At 34.6% G+C, this 18,043-nt stretch overlaps 3 protein-coding genes and 1 non-coding gene across 4 annotated transcripts; 3 read left to right on the top strand and 1 right to left on the bottom strand.

The window, feature by feature from the left end:
- Positions 1–4,748: 4,748 nt before the first annotated feature.
- Positions 4,749–7,401, top strand: LOC21392059 (B3 domain-containing transcription factor FUS3). Its single transcript, XM_010097743.2, has 6 exons — positions 4,749–5,066; positions 5,930–6,019; positions 6,178–6,278; positions 6,607–6,653; positions 6,757–6,833; positions 6,940–7,401. Exons 1-6 carry the CDS (start codon positions 4,749–4,751, stop codon positions 7,399–7,401), a joined length of 1,095 nt encoding a protein of 364 aa, XP_010096045.2.
- A 409-nt stretch (positions 7,402–7,810) lies between these two features.
- TRNAK-CUU lies at positions 7,811–7,883 on the top strand. Its single transcript has one exon. It is a non-coding gene; the product is annotated as a tRNA-Lys (tRNA).
- A 982-nt stretch (positions 7,884–8,865) lies between these two features.
- LOC21392058 (V-type proton ATPase subunit C) lies at positions 8,866–13,431 on the top strand. Its single transcript, XM_024165395.1, has 11 exons — positions 8,866–9,088; positions 9,208–9,276; positions 9,718–9,845; positions 9,953–10,052; positions 10,521–10,588; positions 10,667–10,808; positions 11,031–11,147; positions 11,497–11,622; positions 12,253–12,336; positions 12,419–12,498; positions 12,977–13,431. Exons 1-11 carry the CDS (start codon positions 8,975–8,977, stop codon positions 13,077–13,079), a joined length of 1,131 nt encoding a protein of 376 aa, XP_024021163.1. The 5' UTR covers positions 8,866–8,974; the 3' UTR covers positions 13,080–13,431.
- An 846-nt stretch (positions 13,432–14,277) lies between these two features.
- Positions 14,278–17,567, bottom strand: LOC21392057 (mitochondrial phosphate carrier protein 3, mitochondrial). Its single transcript, XM_010097741.2, has 6 exons — positions 17,104–17,567; positions 15,745–16,106; positions 15,604–15,647; positions 15,115–15,329; positions 14,887–15,011; positions 14,278–14,779 (listed from the first exon to the last, which is right to left on the bottom strand). The coding sequence occupies exons 1-6, from the start codon at positions 17,407–17,409 to the stop codon at positions 14,716–14,718; spliced, it is 1,116 nt and encodes a 371-aa protein (XP_010096043.1). The 5' UTR covers positions 17,410–17,567; the 3' UTR covers positions 14,278–14,715.
- Positions 17,568–18,043: the final 476 nt, after the last annotated feature.

The following is an 18,043-nucleotide window of genomic DNA, read 5'->3' as shown; positions in this document are numbered from 1 at the left end:
CTATGTACCGGATGGATCCGGCGGAAGACTATTAGCCCTTGGATTATATATGGACGGCCCGAAAGTAATGGGGTAGGCTATACAATTTAAACATTTCTTACATCTATAGGACGCCAAAATAATTTTATTTTTTATATAAAAATAAAAATGAAAACGTTTTCAATCTCAAACATAAATCATTTTTAAAAATACGTTTGGTAGTTTTATTAAGAGATTATTTTCAGTATAAAAAACTCATTAATATCTCTCTCTGCTCGAGAGGAGAAAATGAAAACAAAAAATAAAAAACGATTAAAAGTCATTTTTTATTTCTCTCATTTTACACTAAACCAAAAAATTATTTTCATTTTTATTTTTTATTTATATTGCGTCAAACGTCATTTACGTTTTCATTTTTTCTATCTTAAAAAATATGAGAAATAAAAAGTGGATTAATTTCAAACATGACCATAAGCTATTAGTAATTATGAGAGTAGGTGAATAGGCCTTCAGACAATTAAATGTATAAAATAATTGGAATACAACTTTAAAAAAATGCAAAATCAAAATGACGTTTATTTCACTTGTCGTTCCCTATGTCATGCTATGAAAGAGGGATGTGTAGCCATCGCCTGAAAATAGAAGAGTTTCGTGTTAGTGTTTAATTACAAATGTGAATTTAAACCATCATATTCATAAATCTCAAGAATTATCATGTCAAATTACTAAGAAAATATTGAGAAAACGTACTTAAATTTATAGTAGCAATAATCGATACTTCTATGAAATTACTACGACGATTGACAAACCGGTTATTATCTTTTTCAGTCAAATTACCAGAATTTCTTAATGGGTTGTTTCTCTCTAAATAGGATAGATGAGAAGACGGCTAAATGATTTGACGTATTATAGATTATAACATATATGCCCTTATATATTGTTTTTATAAGGTCTCTTTAAACCTAATTAGATCATAATTATGTATACACTCATAAAACCCATACACAGTAAAAGTCTATGTGGTTTACTTGATTAGGCCACTTATAAAAGTCCATTATAATTAAATAGCCTAGTATAGGGATAAAAAGGGAAATAACATATTTAGTAAATTATAACATTTTTAAAAAAATAGTAGATTATAGCATAATTTGATATTTTAAGCTTTAAATATTATTAAAAATCTAAAAATACCCTTAAGTCTCTTTTCCACCTCTCTCTTCTTCTCTTAATAATCAAGTCCGCCATAATCAGTTCCGGCACCGACGACAGGTAATTAGCTCCGGCGACCGACGACAGGTAACCAGCTCTGACGATCGACGACAAGCCACTTCGGTGACCGGCGTAGGCCACCAGCTTTGACGATCATTTTTGGGCTGCCGTTGACCGGCTACTTTTTTTGGCGGGCGGCTTCGGCAACTAGTAACTATCATATTTACTGATAAATATTATATTTATCATATTTATTTAAAAATTTGACGTGTAAATATTAGTAAATACAGTATTTATTATATTTATCTGAAAATTTGACCACCGGTTACGATTGATAAATGTTTCACAATTTTCTTTTCCCGGACCAATACTTGTATTGCTTTAGTTGGAGTCATTAGATTTCAATAATCTCATAACCATTGCAAGTGGATTCTACAAATACCTTACTTTGGCATAACACCAGGACTGACAAATCTTATATTGCCGTCTCGTCGCGTTAACCACTTAATTCTCTCCAAGTGCTCTTTCGACCATTTGAGAGAGATGTAACAGACTTCGTCCAATGTTACTGCATTTTCCTAAGTCAAATGTCGCACCATTATTTCTTACAACTGAATTTTGTAATTATATATAATATGTTGTTGCCCATAAAAAGAGTATTTTAATCAACCACATTTACATATATAACCTTCTGAATGCATTAAAATACTCTTAAATAACGAAACATTTTCTGAGCCGGCATCACATTACTACTTTTCTCCTGACAACATGCATTTCTCTCTCCCCCTTTTCAACAAGTGTCCACCACAATGATCTAGCGGGCTATTTACTAGGCTTGCATTGTAGACCTTCTTTTTGCTCTAACAATACATCTTGACCGTGCATTTTCATCGGGCAGTTGAAACTCTTCCGCCGGATTGAAGACCTTGCCCTCTATACATATATATATATGAACTTAATCCTAAAAAAACTCAAGGAATTAAACTGAAGTATCAAAAATTAATTGAAAAGGCAACTAGTAAAATTAAGGAGATGTTTGGTTCATGAATTAGAATCATGTGATTAGAATTATTTTTGATTTACGTGTATTTTTTGTGAGAAAAAACATTATAATGAATTATGAACCATGATTCAAATCATGGTTTAAATCCTCCAACCAAACGTCCCCTAAAAATAACAAAAACAAGATTTGAACTAAGATTACAAACACCAAGCATGAGACTTCCAAACACACATTATTAAACTTAGAAACTTGATTAGGTTAGATATCTTATTCCACTTAAAGATTCAATCCAATGTCTTCGTAATGTTATTTTATTTTTTCAAAAATGAGTTTCAAGAGCAGTTTGTTGTAAATTCACCAGCAGCGACTCCGTTTTCATTTCTGAAGTTAATATGATGATAACAAACTGCCAAGTAAGCTTTAAAATTGAATATCTAAGTCTAAGATAATCAGAAAGCACATACGCTTTAATGATTCTGTTATCAATTGGTTCAGAAAAATGTTCTGTTACTGGCAGTTAAGACCAATTTGTTGAGCAAGCAATCAATAATACACTATAGCATCTCAGACACATCCAATATTTTATTTTTCTTTTTTATTATATGAAAACAGAGCCAAAATTTCACTTTTTGACCTTTACATAAGAAAATTAATCAAATTTAGCATATACACCTCTTCGATCGTTGACATTATTAGTTAGAAGAGCCAAACGAACCAGCCATAAACTAGATGTAAATAATTTTTTTGCTCATAAGCAAATGTTAATTTTGTGCTCATAAACAAATGTCGATTCCACCATAGCTAGAAAATACATTTTTCGCTCAAATCGATCTGGATCCCTACCTCTTTAATTTGGCAATTATGCAAGCGTATAAATTATAAAATGCTTGAAGATTCCAAATCAATGCTTCCGCAAAATAAAGATGAAATATTAATTTGTTAAAATCCATTATTTTTAAATTAGTGCTACACATGTATTGGAAGAATAGAACGTTTTTTTTTTTTTTTTTCTTTTTTGTAATTAATACTTGTTGGATTCGGGTGAAAATATAGGCTTGTTTCCAATAATCTGTAAATAAAAATCATTTCACAGTTGGTACCTTGGTGTGTAAATTAACTTGTAGAAATTAAAGAAGGTTGATCTAGTAAATTAAAGTCCCTCAAGAAGCAGCCTTGCATGGAAGCCACGTGGTAGCCAAGGTAAAAATAGCTGTAAAGACCAGAAAATTTTTTCCTAAAAGCAAAATCACCATAAAGAAGAGTGAAATCGATTATATAAGCAGAGGGAAAAGAAAACAACCAATCAGAAAAAGGGTCAAAACCGTTCTAACTTCACCAAGTGGGTCCGCAACAAGGTCTCAGCCAATCAGCAAGCAATCCTGAGAAAACTCTTGGTATGAGCATATCACACTGAAAGAATCCTATCTCATCTCTCCCATGCTACGACCACCACGTAAAACCACTCACTCTTCTCCCCGTTTCAAAAATTCAAAAAACCCCCCACTTCTTATCTCCTTCACCCCCACAACATACATAATATATGTGCAAAGATTTTTGCAGTCATGAGAGAGAGAATAAATTGTGGTTTTCACATGGAGGAGAGAGAAAAGAGAGATGAGAGAGAGAAAGAGAGAGATGGGGCCATTGATTTCCGTTGCATGAAATCAGAACTTTAGCAACAGGTGGAGGTGCTTTACCTCTCCGCCTCTGATAATTTCACACTCCATCCGTCACTCCTCTCTTGGGCCGTCCCTAATCACCCCGTCTCCTCCACATTTCTCAACACTAACCACACTTCCTAGCTACTTCCCTCAACTATGGTTATACATATATTTATATATACACACACACATATCATACTAATATATACGTATAATAACAAAAATAATAATAATAATTTCAGTTTCACAAAAATATATACATTGACAAAACCAATGAGAAAAGGACTTGGAAAACAGGCGTCAATGCATATATCACATTTGTCATTAGATGAGGCTGAGGAAGTAGAAGAAGTGATACTACAGCCCCGTGTTGTATTCACCGAAACCCTACTACACCTTTACCCATTTTTTTTCTTTTTTTTTTTTTATTATTATCTTATGTTTGCCTCCATTACCCATTACCCATTTGCATAAATATCAGTAAAAACTGCACACAACAATGTGGTGAAACAAAAAAGGAAGGGAAAAAAGTGGGTGCATAAGATCGTGATCATCAAGTTTGAGTGAATGCAGCTTGCACAAATGGCATCCGTGCCAGGCGCTGCGATTCTCATCGCCCAAAATTAAACCCCATCTTGCTAAAAATAGAAAAAAAGAAAGAAAGAAAAAGAGAGAGAAAGAGAAAGAGAAAAAGATAGAGAGAGAGAAGAGAGAGAAAGAGATAATCAGGCCAATCTCGCTGAAAGCAAAGGGCCAGATATCTCTCACTTTACTCACACACTCACTCACTCACTCACAGAAATCCACAACACACTGATCTTTGTGTGAGTTTGCTGATCTTTTTCACTTATAATTTTGGTTGGTTAAACTTAAACTCGTGTGATTTGAATATGATGATGATGATGATGAGAAAAACCGAGGCGTGTGGAGTAAGGGCAGGTGTTGGGTACAGTGAAGGAGAGAATTGCAAAGATCAGAAAATGAAGGGTCTTACTAATAATAATAATAATAATTCGGATACAATCGGGTTGACCCGAGATCTCGTCAACGGCTTCTCCACTGTCAACAAGAAGAAAAGATTGCCCAGACAGAGACGCTCCTCCATCAACCTTCTTCACCGCTTCTTTTTCCGAAACTCCTCCTCCTCCTCCTCCTCCTCCTCCTCCTCGCACGTGCCTCATCCCCTTCCTAATGCCTCTCTACCTCCCGCACGTGTGAGCTTCCTTTCCTTTACTTTATTTTATTTTATTATTATTTTATTTTTTATTTTCGTGTGCTCAAATTAAAACTCCAATCGACATTGACCAAAGTTATCTATTTACCTATTTATGTACAGTTTCATTTTTTTATGTGTGACATAGTACTAATATTCACTCAATTTCGATCGATCTAAGTTAAGGAAGTGTTGATTATAACTTTTTTTTTTCTCTCTAATATAATTAGATGTCTAGAATAATATCCGAATAAGGATTTTATTTATTCTTTTAGATCGTTCTCCTGATGCACAACTTTGATTTAGTTTCGGAATAATAATATAATTTCTCTTTATTTTCTTGTTAGAGTGATCTGTAAATTGCCACTAATTAATCTCTCTAACTCATGGTAATTAGGCCTAGGCTAGCTTAATATTTCTCGATCGGTTGCTGAACGTGCACAAAAATTAATATTTCCTTTCAGAAAAATTTAATATTAGGCGTAAAAAAGTGCCCAATTATTTTTGTTCCCAAATTAACGATACTAGTATTTAATCTGCACTTATTCACATATTGATGTACATTTTACTTTGTAAATGCAAATGTATAATTCACTGATCTTTCGATCTAAAGTTAAGAAATATAGTTAACTAATTGACATATTTTTTTTCCTAGTATCCCTAGATGTCTAAAAAAAAATATGCGCATTGCTTGGAATTTTTTTCTTTATAGTTTCGGAAGAACATTTCTTGTGGTAGTTTAACGCCGGTGTCTCGTTGGTTATTTCAATCAAAAACTTTATCTAAATATACTTATTTAATTTAATATTATCTGCCTGAAAATGATGGTTATTATGTATTAATTACTATATAAATGCTCTTCAGGGGATTGATCCAGGAAGGCTTAGATTCCTTTTCCAAAAGGAGCTCAAAAACAGTGATGTTAGCTCTCTCAGAAGAATGATCCTCCCTAAGGTACCTTATCATTTTGTTGACTTTGAAAATTGATCAGCCTCGCTAGATCACCATAATAAATTTTTTTCCTTTTTTTTTCTACCCAAGAAAAAGAGGAAAGCTTTATTTAATATTGAGTAATTAATATATATATATATGTATGTATGTATATATTTCAGAAAGCTGCGGAAGCTCACCTTCCTGTACTCGAATCAAAAGAAGGAATGCTTATCAGTATGGATGACTTGGATGGCCTGCGTGTTTGGAGCTTCAAATACAGGTCATTTTTAATCCTAAATAATATTGTCCTAATTATAACACTCCAGATATATCATATTATAATTCTAAATCTTTTGTATATATTTGTTATATATGTGCAAAAACCTGCAATGTAACTATCCGAGGTCATGATTAACTGCTAGTCTACTTGATCAAATTTAATTAAATGTTACAATTGCCTAAACCTCAAAACATTATATCAACATCATCAAAATTGCATATATTTTAGTATGAGCTTACTGTTAGACTATACTTGCAACGGCATGTAAATAATTAACTCTAATCCATATCTAAATTATGCTTTTTTCATAATTAATGAAATATTGCAGGTTTTGGCCTAATAACAACAGCAGAATGTATGTACTTGAGAATACCGGTATGCCTTTTTCTACTAATTTTCTCACTCTTTCTACAGTCCCTTTATCAAAACATGCAATATTTGATCACATATGGATGGCTAAATAATTTTTTTTTTCCAGGGGACTTCGTTAATACACATGGGCTACAACTTGGAGACTACATCATGGTCTATCGAGATAATGAGAACCAAAATTATGTAACTAACCCCATCCCACGTGTGTGTGTGTGTGTATTATATTTTCGAAAAAAATATTTTCTCATTTTTTTATTTTATTTTTCTGATGTATCCTCGTGATAAGCAGGTGATTCAGGCATCCAAAAAGAGTAGTGTTTATGCTAATCATCAGGAACAAGATCATCATCATCATCATCATCATCATCATCATCATCATGTCGTGTACACTGACAATATAGCAGATCAGAGTAGTACTGCTGAAGCTGCTCATGATGATCATGTACTGATCACCAAGCAAGATGATCAGGTGGTAGACGTTCCTCATATTGATAAAGACCAGTACGAGGCTAACAGTAGCACAACGTCGTCTAATAATTGCTGGTACATGAACATGAACTTGAACTTCCCTTTTTTGGAGTCTGTGGACGAGACAAGCATGTCCTTCGTCTACGACACCACCAACTTCCAAAACGACAATCTGCTTGACTTCTTGGGAGGATCCATGACTCATTACAACTATTCCAGATCAAATGCTGCTTTTGAGAGTTTTGGATCTGTGGACAACTTGTCCCTTGACGACTACTATTAATCATCAACTCCATAACAACTAGTAGTGAAGGTTTTGGCTACGTATTTATTTATGTGGCCTTATAATTAGATGTCGAGGAAAAACTAGAGATCTTTTGAGGACTAATTATCCGTTTGACTTTTGTTTCTTTTGCTATAGCTGCTCAGTATGTATTTTGGTGTGGTCAAGCACACAAATATATGTATAATGTACTAATAAAGAGTGGCAAGTTAAGTTAAATAACTTTTTTGGGGAATGCCTAGATCCTTGTACACATTCGTTTTAATTTATATTCTCAGTTTTTTTTATTTATAGTTTACAATATCAGTTTTGATCAGAAAAGAAACACGCCAAGAGTTAAACCGACGAAATTTTTTAACACACATAATAGCGAAACATATAGTATACTTTATTTATAATCAAATGGGTTGCCCGTCTAGCTCAGTCGGTAGAGCGCAAGGCTCTTAACCTTGTGGTCGTGGGTTCGAGCCCCACGGTGGGCGAGTATTATTTTTTCCTTAATTGTAATGGCCCCAGCACGTGTCTAAAAGGTTTTAATCGTCGTTTTTTCACCTCAATTTATAAGTTATTTTGCTACTTTTTTTTTAACTCGTTTTTTCATCCGTAATTATGTTCCAAGCATAGTGAGAAGAAACCGATAGGTTAGTTTTTTTTCGTCGGATTTGTATAAAATTATGTAAAAATTAATATATATATATATATTTAATAGTTAAAAAAATTTAATCTATTGATACACCATGTGCACTAGAAAACCTCTCTAATTAAAAATACAAAAACTTAACCAGATTTGATTCATCAGTTCGACATTTATTGATTGAACTCTTTTATTTGAATAAAAAAATTTAAACTGTGTGATTTAAATTATAGTTTGAATTAGTATTTAAATGTGCAGTTAAAATTGTAATCTAAATAGTAAATAAAATTCATATTTGTATTTAGTAAGGGTGTAAAATAGAGACAAAATTAGTACATTTTCACTGTTTAAAAATAATTTAAAAGACTAAACTTAAAGAGAGTTAAACTTTAAATTAAATAACTTAACTTAATTTAAACAAAAATATAACACTTAAAAAACACTGAGTTCAAACTGTGCTTGTTATACTGAGTTGAATGAAACAAATAGGTGCTTAAGCGGTTAATAACCTATTGCTTCCCCTAATGACGCAAGACAGGTCTGCAGATCATTGTCGTTTTGCCTGCGGCTTCGTGTTTTTTCCTATTGCTTCCCCTAATGACGCAAGACAGGTCTGCAGATCATTGTCGTTTTGCCTGCGGCCTGGGGTTTTTTTTTTTTTTTTTTTTTTTTTTTTTTTTTTTTTTTTTACTGCTATCTGAAAAATAAATAAATTGGTATTTTCGCCTTTCCCAATTGACATTTACCGTGGGTTCTAATTAAATCATGGACTGTATTTTTTCTGACAAAAATAGGAAAAGAAAAAAAAAATTATAGATGAATTTTCGATCCGTGCAGCCACGAGCCAGCAGAGACTAGAGAGAGAGAGAGAGAGAGCTTTGAATTCATTTTTCATTTTCTTTCATTTTTGTTCTCTCTCGCACAGAAAGAGGAGCTTCAATGGCGAGCAGATACTGGGTGATCTCTCTTACCGTCCAGGGATCCGCATCTTCCCTATGGAATCGCCTCCAAGAACAAATCTCCAAGCACTCTTTCGACACTCCTCTCTACAGAGTACTCTCAATTCCTTCTTCTTCTTCTTCTGATTTTCCAAGATCTGATTCTCTCGATCGCTACTTCATTTCATCATCGTTCTCTAATTTTGTTCATCATTTCTTTTTCTCTTCTCTCAGTTCAATATACCTAATATACGCGTCGGAACGCTCGATTCTCTCCTCTCCCTCAGCGATGATCTCTTGAAGGTATGCCTTTCATAGCCTCGTTTTTTATTTTATTTTATTTTGCTTCCGATTCTCTTCTCCGATGTTCATTTAGGAAAATTGATCTGTTGCTGTTAATTTTTCTGATAAAACCTCGGATATAATGCTGAGTAATTTATTTGTTGAATCTTTTTTTTTTCCTTGTAACTTGAATGAATTTCGGTTTTGATATCTGGACATTCTTTCGCGTCCGAAAGGCGTTTGGCGATAGAGATTTCTCTCGTCTCTTGTACTCCGGTTCTGTTTTCGGATGGTGATTTAACGAAAATTGATCTGTTACTGTTGAAATTTAGAGATGATTCAGCGGATATAATGCGGAATAATTTATTTCTTGAATCTGTTTTTTTTTTTTTTTTTTCGCAATTTGAATGAACCTTCCGTTTCGATCCGTGAATGTTTGGTGATCGTTGGTTTTTTTTTCAGTCAAACAGCTTTGTGGAAGGAGTATCTCACAAGATCAGAAGGCAGATTGAGGAATTGGAGAGGGTTTCGGGCGTAGAGAGCAGCTCTCTGACGGTCGACGGAGTACCGGTTGATTCATATCTCACTAGGTGAATCAGTTTTTGTTCAGTGAGATCAAATTGACATGTAATGCTGTGTTTTTGAAATTCAACAAATAGATTTCTTGGTTCTGAATCTCTGGTGTTCTGTTTTTCAGGTTTGTCTGGGATGAAGCCAAGTATCCGACCATGTCTCCTTTGAGGGAGATTGTGGATGGAATTCACAGCCAAGTGGCAAAAATTGAGGATGATCTTAAGGTAGTACTTTCTCAACAATTACTTCTTCCATTTCTTATCTTTGTTCTCATTGATGTGCAAAACCTTTTTTGATCTTGATCTCGATTAGGAAAAGAATGAGACAGTAAGGTACTTGAGCAAAATAACAGGAATAAATCTTGATAAGAACAGCCAATTTGACTGTAGAACACGGTAAATGCATCGTTTGTACTTTTATGGTTTTTATTTAAGGTTCTTATGGGCCTATGGCTGAGTTTAACAACGTGCACAGTCCTTTAGATCCCCTTTTTTTTTTTTTTTTTTTTTTTTTTTGCTTTATTACTTTTTTTTAACAGATTAATTAAGTTATTCACTAATGCAATTGCTTAAACCTCTTGAAGAATTATAAGGCTTGAGGGTTTATGAATCTTGCATAGTTTGATTAGTTAGCAATGACATATATTCAATGAATTTTAAATCTTACTCTTGCTGGTTTGTTGTTTATGTTAGGTTCGCATAGCTGAGTACAACAATGTGCGCAGTCAACTTAATGCTATCAACCGAAAGCAAGCTGGAAGGTATTGTTGTTATTCAAGACCTTTTTTAGTCTCTTTTTATTGTAACTCCTAGTTGACCTACCTCCTGGCCATTTGCAGCTTAGCGGTCCGTGATCTTTCCAATCTAGTTAAACCAGAGGATATCATTACCTCAGAGCATCTGGTGACGTTGCTTGCCGTTGTTCCCAAGTACTCTCAGAAGGATTGGCTATCAAGCTATGAGACGTTGACTAGCTATGTGGTAAAATTTTATCTTATCTTTCTCACAATTCCAGCTGCTGGTGTTGCACGCCTATTTGAGATTTAAAAAATTTTATGTTGTTGGTAGTTGCCTTATGTGCTGTATACGAACTATAAATCTTCTTAAAAGTTCTTTGAATTAATAGTTCTCCCATAGGTTCTTTTTTTGTTTTGTATGGCCTTATTGATTTTTATCTTATTACTCATTATAGGCTTTTTCCAGGTTCCCAGGTCCACCAAGATGTTGTATGAAGATAATGAGTATGCTCTCTACACCGTGACACTTTTCAATCGCGTGGCAGACAATTTTAGAACAAGTGCACGTGAGAAGGGGTTCCAAGTGAGTTTATTTTAAACACTGCATTTGCTTTTTCATGTTGTACAAAGAACAAACTGCCTTGTCTCTATTTATGATTTGATCTGTTATGTAGACATCTTGACGGAGATCATACTGGTTTGGAATATATTGATGTTTTATAAAACATACTGATCTATGCTTACAGAGTTTATTTTACTAAAACTGAACTTGGTCTCATTGTCTACTTATGATTTGATCTTTGATGTGAACATATTGAAGGAGATGACACTTCTGTAGTATGAATACATGAATATTCCACAAAATAATATGATCTACATGTACCAAGAGTACTGACTACTGAGATTTTGTTTTTGTTAATCGCTTGGTTCAGATTCGTGATTTTGAATATAGTTCAGAAGCACAAGAAACTCGAAAGCAGGAGTTAGAAAAATTGATGCACGACCAAGAAAGTTTGAGAAGCTCTCTTTTACAGTGGTGCTATACCAGTTATGGCGAGGTATATTTATTTCTTTTGTGAAAAAGTGGAGCACAGTTTTATTAAGAAGTATAAAATCAAGAAAAACTGGTCTATTACGGTGGATCATACTAAATTTAGTTTGAGCATTGTGATGTTTTATCTCTAGTAATGGAAATGAAAATGATATTTTGGCTTGCTTATATTTAGATGCCCTTAACTGTTCTCTCTCTAAGTAGCATTCATATAGCAACCCTCGAATATAAAATATAAATAAAATATGTTATGGATCAGACAATTTGCCTGCATGAAGAAAATCGTCCATTCATATTTTCAATTGCAACTCAAGTTATTATTGCTATTTCTATTCATTATCATATCCTTGCTATGCTTTAGTATCAATTGTTTTTCAGAGTTTCCTTATTTCTGATAATAGTTTTCTTTCACGTTTTGTTGAGTTTCTTATTCTTGCCTGTAGGTTTTCAGCACCCTTTTGCAATTCTTTTGCTACTCTCATATATACGCAAGATCTCCTATTGCGATTTATTGTCATTGTTTCTAGTTCTATCTTTATTAAATCAGATGTTGCTATAATATCGTTTGCTCTGCACACTTTCTTATAGCTGAAATTATAGATTTATTTCATACAATTGATGAGTTTCTTTCTTACAGGTTTTTAGCTCCTGGATGCACTTTTGTGCTGTACGTGTCTTTGCAGAGAGCGTTCTGAGATATGGTTTGCCACCATCTTTCTTGGTAAGTACTCTATTTTTCCATCACCATTTCTCAACAAGCACTCGCGCTCTGACTAATTGCTGAGTATTGAAATGATTTTCAGTCATGCGTTTTAGCTCCATCTGTGAAAAGAGAGAAGAAAGTACGCTCAATCCTTGAAGGATTGTGTGACAATGCAAACAGGCAAGTCGTTGAGCTCCTTTCTGTGTTGTGATATGTAGTTAGCCTCTACTTCGATGTAAGGCTTATTCATCGATCTAATACCATAATTAATATTTAATTCTACTCAGATTCCCTATATTGCCAGTAAGACTGGTGCATATTTCCCCATTCTTGACTATTCTAGAGAACCGACTCTTACTAGGAAATATGTTGTTCATCACCATTGGTGATGCAATCATCACTTGTGTCGGACTGTCAGTGCATCATAACTGTCACAGAGAAGCGCATGACTCTGTAGTTTTTTATTATTTGAGAGTTATATTCTATTGCCACACGTGGTGATGAATAGCATTGTCCTTGTTAGTTTAAACACTTAGCATTGACTGATTCTTCATTGTGTTCATTTAAAATTAATTTATCTCGATTTTTGACCCAGCCTTGAGTGTTAAATTTCCGGTTTCGAATTGCTGATATTGGTCTGTTTGATGTTTTGGTACAGCACATTCTGGAAAACAGATGATGAGGCAGGCGGAGGAATAGTTGGTTTAACAGGTGAAGCTGATGCCCATCCGTATGTTTCCTTCACAATTAATCTTGTTTAATCGGAGCTCGGTTACAGTTTTATTGTCCATTTTGATATTAAAAAAAAAAAAAAATCTGGACCTGCGGATTCCTCTTAAGAATAAATGTGGGCGGGATTAACAATACTGTATATTAGCAGCATTAATGACCATATTCTTTGGTGGTTTATTTATAAATTTCAGCTTGGGGATTTATGAGGGTTTAATCCAATATGAGAGATGAAATTTGTGTGAATCTATGTTGTCGCTGACTCTACCAGCGACATTTACATAAGGTTAAGAGCTAAAATTATCGCTGTTCCTTTTTTTCTCTGTTTATGTATGGATTTTCAAGACATTGGATTTGTTCAAATTAAGATTCTGGTCGTGCCTATTATTATTATCGTCGTTATTATTATTATTATTATTATTATGGAAATTAAATCAATAGTATGTGTTTACTTATATAATTGAAGATTTTTAGGTAAGGGAAAAAAACCATTATAAACACGGTTTTGAGTGGTTAGATCTAAGCTTTGTTAAATTGTTATACTTTAATTATATATTTATTTGATATGATCTAATAATTTAAAATTGTCTTAGTGGAGGTATTTTCACATCTTATCACGGAATTCTTGTTTATAATAAATACATTATATAAATAATTTGGATTATTTTCTTTTTTATCATTGTCGTGACAGTAAGTAATTATTGTAATTACCTCGAGTAATTATGATGCATTACCATGCTGTAATTAGTAAAAATGTATATTATATATCTTGATTCTTATCTTGATTTTCGTTTATGAAAAAACATCATTTTCTGTTGAAAGCCGCTCGAGTCTTAAGAAAACGTTTTATTTTATTTTTTAAAGGTCGGTTTTGCTCTGTTAAACTTTTTGTGACTTGAGAATTTAGTTTTTAGGACAAATTATCAACCAAAACAAACAAACAAACAAACAAAAAAGCAAGCGACTTGGTTATTTAATCCTTAAATTTTTCTAGTATATAATTATCGTTAAAGAATTGTGTAAAAGTACCGAGACTCGAAGGATACTGGTGCTCAAAGATACGAATCATATTCATGAACCATCGATCTTTTGAACAAAATGCAAACAAATTCATGCATTTTCCAGAAAAAAAAAATGAAAATGAAAATCATGCAATATTCTAGACCAGAGAAGGGAAAAAAAATCAAAATCATTATTAACTAGGAAGCTCTTGAATTTAAAGAAACAACCAATAAAAAAGGGTGCAAATGCAATATAAGAACTATAAAATGAATTGAAAATAACATAAACAGGCATAAATCCCATGCCCGGAATTCTTGAAATGGCAATGTAGATCCCCCATTTGCAGCATTATTACCTAATCCTAACTTAACAGGGGCGGCAAAATGATCCTGAAATTCAAAATTCAAATCCATATCTAATCTAACTAGAAAGTTAAAGTTTTTCGCGAGGATGAGAACAAAAAACCCTCTGCAAGAAAGCAAAAAGAAAAGGTAATAACCAAAATGGAAAAATTGGAGACATATTCCCAATGCAAAAGACTCTCCCGTAGTAGTTTCAAGAAGCTTCAGCAACCCTATCATGTTTATTTCATCCCCGTACGACCACGTTTTCTCAGTTCCATAAATAAACAATAAAAACCGCCATGATTTTGACCGTTATAACATTTTAAACCTTTGCAAGTTCAGTAGCAGCAGTGGTGGCAGCGGGAGCAACACCGCCGGTCGTTGGCCTGCAAATCATTACCAAATATCCAAGAATCAGATAAGCAAAGATTTGATAAATTTGAAACGTCATCGAATCCGAATCAAAAGATTAGGGTTGAATGAGGAAACTTACAGTCCCACAAAAACTTTGAATGCATCATAGAGACCCCATTGAGCTCCAGTAAGAGTTCCGATCATGACAATACGTAGAGGAAGTCCACGGGTGAAGAGACCCCACAAACCGAGCTTCTTTACCGCCTGCACAACATAAACAAGTCAATCAGTCGAATCAAAACTGATATGAAGATAGTGCAAATAGCTCCAGAGGACGAAAAATCAAGAACTATAACACAATACTCACATCACCAACAGTTGCTCCTTTGGCATTGTTGAGGAATGAGACAAGATTGTCAGCAGGATGAGACACAATAGCACAGAACACACCCGCTACGTAACCACCAGCAAAACTCACACCAAGCTGAAGAGATTTGCTGCACTGGTCCTTTGGTGTTGGGATGGAGTACTTGTAGATATATTCCACAATAGTCTCAAAGGAAGCGAACTTCATCATAGTGTCTGCAAGACAAAACCAAGTGTTATAGTTTATAACAAACCAATCAGAAGTGATGAAAGTAACTCAAAGTGCAGCGTCTAGTGCAGCCAGTGGATTATGAAAACATAAAAAAATGCATCCAGCACTTAAGTTTCACAGAAATTTGATGAACGTAGAAGCACAAAATCAGACAGAAAAGGATTTCCACCAATATCATTTGAACACCATCAATTATTGGGAAAGACATACTAAATACATTAAACAAGAAAATATGAACAATTTCAATCACCAACTTACAAGGTATTTGGCGACCCCAGAGTGGAACAAGACCCTTGTACAACCTGCAAATTGGGATTGTTCAGGCATACTTCCAAAACATGCAGTACTGTAGCATATATAGTATTAAGTAATCAAAAAGCTTCCGCATAGTAAACATACCCAAGAGTGCCTTCAGATTTGACGAACTTGGGAAGCCCATCTGATAAACCACGAGCAAATCCAGGTTGAGTTTGAACTCGGACCTTCACTGCTTCAAATGGGCAGAGAGCAACATCTGCTATCACCTCCGCAGATGCAGAGCCAGCAAGGTAAATCAAAGTCTTGTACTTGGCAGCATACTCTGGTCCAGCAATGTCAGAGTAGGTCTTCTTGAAAAACTCGTAGAATCCGAACTTGCAAGCACCCTGCGCACTGTAACCAAGGAGGGTCGGCACCCATCCCCTGAAGAAACCTCTGGCACCCTGCTCCTTGAGTAGAACTCCGAACCCAGACGTGATACTTTTGTACTTTGCAGGGTCAATCTGATAGGGGCGAAAAAAAAAACGAATTGGAATCTCAGTTGACAACAATTATTGTATAAGGAGGCATCCCATAGCAGATATCAAGCATGTAATACACGAAATGAAAATGACTGATTTGAGTAACATGAGAAATTGAATGGAGCCGGGAAATTTCAACGATTCAAGTGCCATAATACCCTAAATTTTATAGAGTCAACCAGTCAATCCATGTTTTCTACAAGTACTCTTATAATCTACAAATGACATCACTGTGCGCTCAAAATCTTGTATCGTAGACTCTTAGCATATCATTCAACTAATGAAATGGAAGTTCTATTGACCAAGAAGAAAGGAAAGAGCACGTGCAAGAAAATCTGGAATTCAAATTCATGTCATAATGTATCATTCAATTAACAAAATGGACGTTCTATTGACAAAGAGAAAAAAGTAGCAGCACCAGCAAGAAATCTGAAATATGATATAACAATATTTAATTTTAACAATGTAAAAGAATTAAAACTAAATCAGCATGGATCCTCACGCGGAGAGTAAACATAGATCCGAAATGGATTGCACATCCCTCACCTAATTAGTTATATTTGAATTCAATAAAGATAAAAACCGAACTCTGCTAAGATAACGTCGATCAGTGCTCATATGTATCGAACTATCAAGGATAATGAGAAGTACAAAATCCATCGAGAAGAAAGGCTCCGCTAAACCAATTAAGCATCGAATACTAAGTATAAAAAGATATAGATCATGACCGAAAGCTGAAACCTCAACACTATTTGAATTTCATATGGCATGAAAAGAGAATAAATCGCAGATCTAACGAGTCAGAAATGGAGAATTCAGTAGACGATCTTCCATGTTTTATTCACAAGAAGAAATAACAAAAAGAAAATTATATACACATCATAGATCTAATCTCAAAAACGGAATATAAAGCAGAAAATATCAGAAATTCATCGGGAAACAAATGAAAAAGAAAACGACGGGTCTGAGGAAATCGGACCTGCATATTGCACTTGACGAGATCGAGAGGAGTGACGGCCATGTGAGTGAGACCGCAGCTAAGGATTCCTCCTGCCGTACAGGCGGCGTAGAAGGCCGGCGAGTACATCTCGATCTTCTTGCTCGGCTCTTCCGGAGACGCGATGATGAAGTTCTTCCTCGGAGCGATCGGCTCGACATCAGGTGAGGCGGCGGCTGTAGGGCGGGCGTGGAGGATTCTGTCGAGCGCGAGTGTCCTGGCGGAGGTGGAGGAGTAGAGGAAGTTAGGGATCAGAGAGTTACGCGAGGGTTTCTCGGAGAGCGCCATGGCAGAGACAGAGAGAGAGATCGAGAAGGTTTGTAGAGGAAGAAGACGATCGATAGAGAGAGAGAGAGAGAGAGAGAGAGAGAGAGAGAGGTTTTTTGATCTTCTTCTCTCCCCAAGCTCTCGCTGCCAAACGCTGCTTTCTTGCTTCTTTTTTCAGATTCCGCCTTTTTATTATTGGTTTCTTTGCCCTACCTTGCGTTATATATACGAAATGGCCACTCACAAAACTACCCTGTGCTTCCCCCTAAATTACGATTTTGTCACTCCGATTGTCCAAACATCATGATTTTGGCATTTACTTTTTTATTTATTATTATTTTTTTAATGCATAAAAGCTAGGCACAAGTGAGTTTGGAATTGATTTTTGTTTTTTAAGAATTATTTTAAAGGGATTATGTTTATGTTTCTAATCAAAAAATGATTCGACTTTTCTAGATGGTGGAGAAAATTCTTCAAATAAAAGAGATGGAGAAAATGTTTTTGTTCTACGTGGTGGACTTTGTTTTTTCACGTTTGTTTTCTCTTTTTGCTATGAAAACTTGGTCAATATTGCAAAAACAAATTAAAAACTGAATCCAATAGTAGAGGAGGAAAAAAAAAAAAACTTGGTGCGAATTGGGCGAATGCTTAGTGG

This window comes from Morus notabilis, unplaced genomic scaffold, assembly GCF_000414095.1.
Source record: "Morus notabilis unplaced genomic scaffold, ASM41409v2 Scaffold1580, whole genome shotgun sequence".
NCBI classification, from domain to species: Eukaryota; Viridiplantae; Streptophyta; class Magnoliopsida; order Rosales; family Moraceae; genus Morus; species Morus notabilis.
This window is presented reverse-complemented; position numbering and strand designations above follow the sequence as displayed.

Bases quoted from the DNA above. Each gene is read 5' to 3' on its own strand.
- LOC21392058 (XM_024165395.1), top strand. From the start codon at position 8,975: ATGGCGAGCAGATACTGGGTGATCTCTCTTACCGTCCAGGGATCCGCA. The intron at 10,589-10,666 runs GTATTGTTGTTA...GGCCATTTGCAG, and splicing joins AACCGAAAGCAAGCTGGAAG to CTTAGCGGTCCGTGATCTTT. The intron at 12,337-12,418 runs GTAAGTACTCTA...AATGATTTTCAG, and splicing joins GTTTGCCACCATCTTTCTTG to TCATGCGTTTTAGCTCCATC.
- LOC21392059 (XM_010097743.2), top strand. From the start codon at position 4,749: ATGATGATGATGAGAAAAACCGAGGCGTGTGGAGTAAGGGCAGGTGTT. The intron at 6,279-6,606 runs GTCATTTTTAAT...GAAATATTGCAG, and splicing joins GTTTGGAGCTTCAAATACAG to GTTTTGGCCTAATAACAACA. The intron at 6,654-6,756 runs GTATGCCTTTTT...TTTTTTTTCCAG, and splicing joins GTATGTACTTGAGAATACCG to GGGACTTCGTTAATACACAT.
- LOC21392057 (XM_010097741.2), bottom strand. From the start codon at position 17,409: ATGGCGCTCTCCGAGAAACCCTCGCGTAACTCTCTGATCCCTAACTTC. The intron at 16,107-17,103 runs GTCCGATTTCCT...CGCCCCTATCAG, and splicing joins TCGTCAAGTGCAATATGCAG to ATTGACCCTGCAAAGTACAA. The intron at 15,648-15,744 runs GTATGTTTACTA...CCCAATTTGCAG, and splicing joins AAATCTGAAGGCACTCTTGG to GTTGTACAAGGGTCTTGTTC.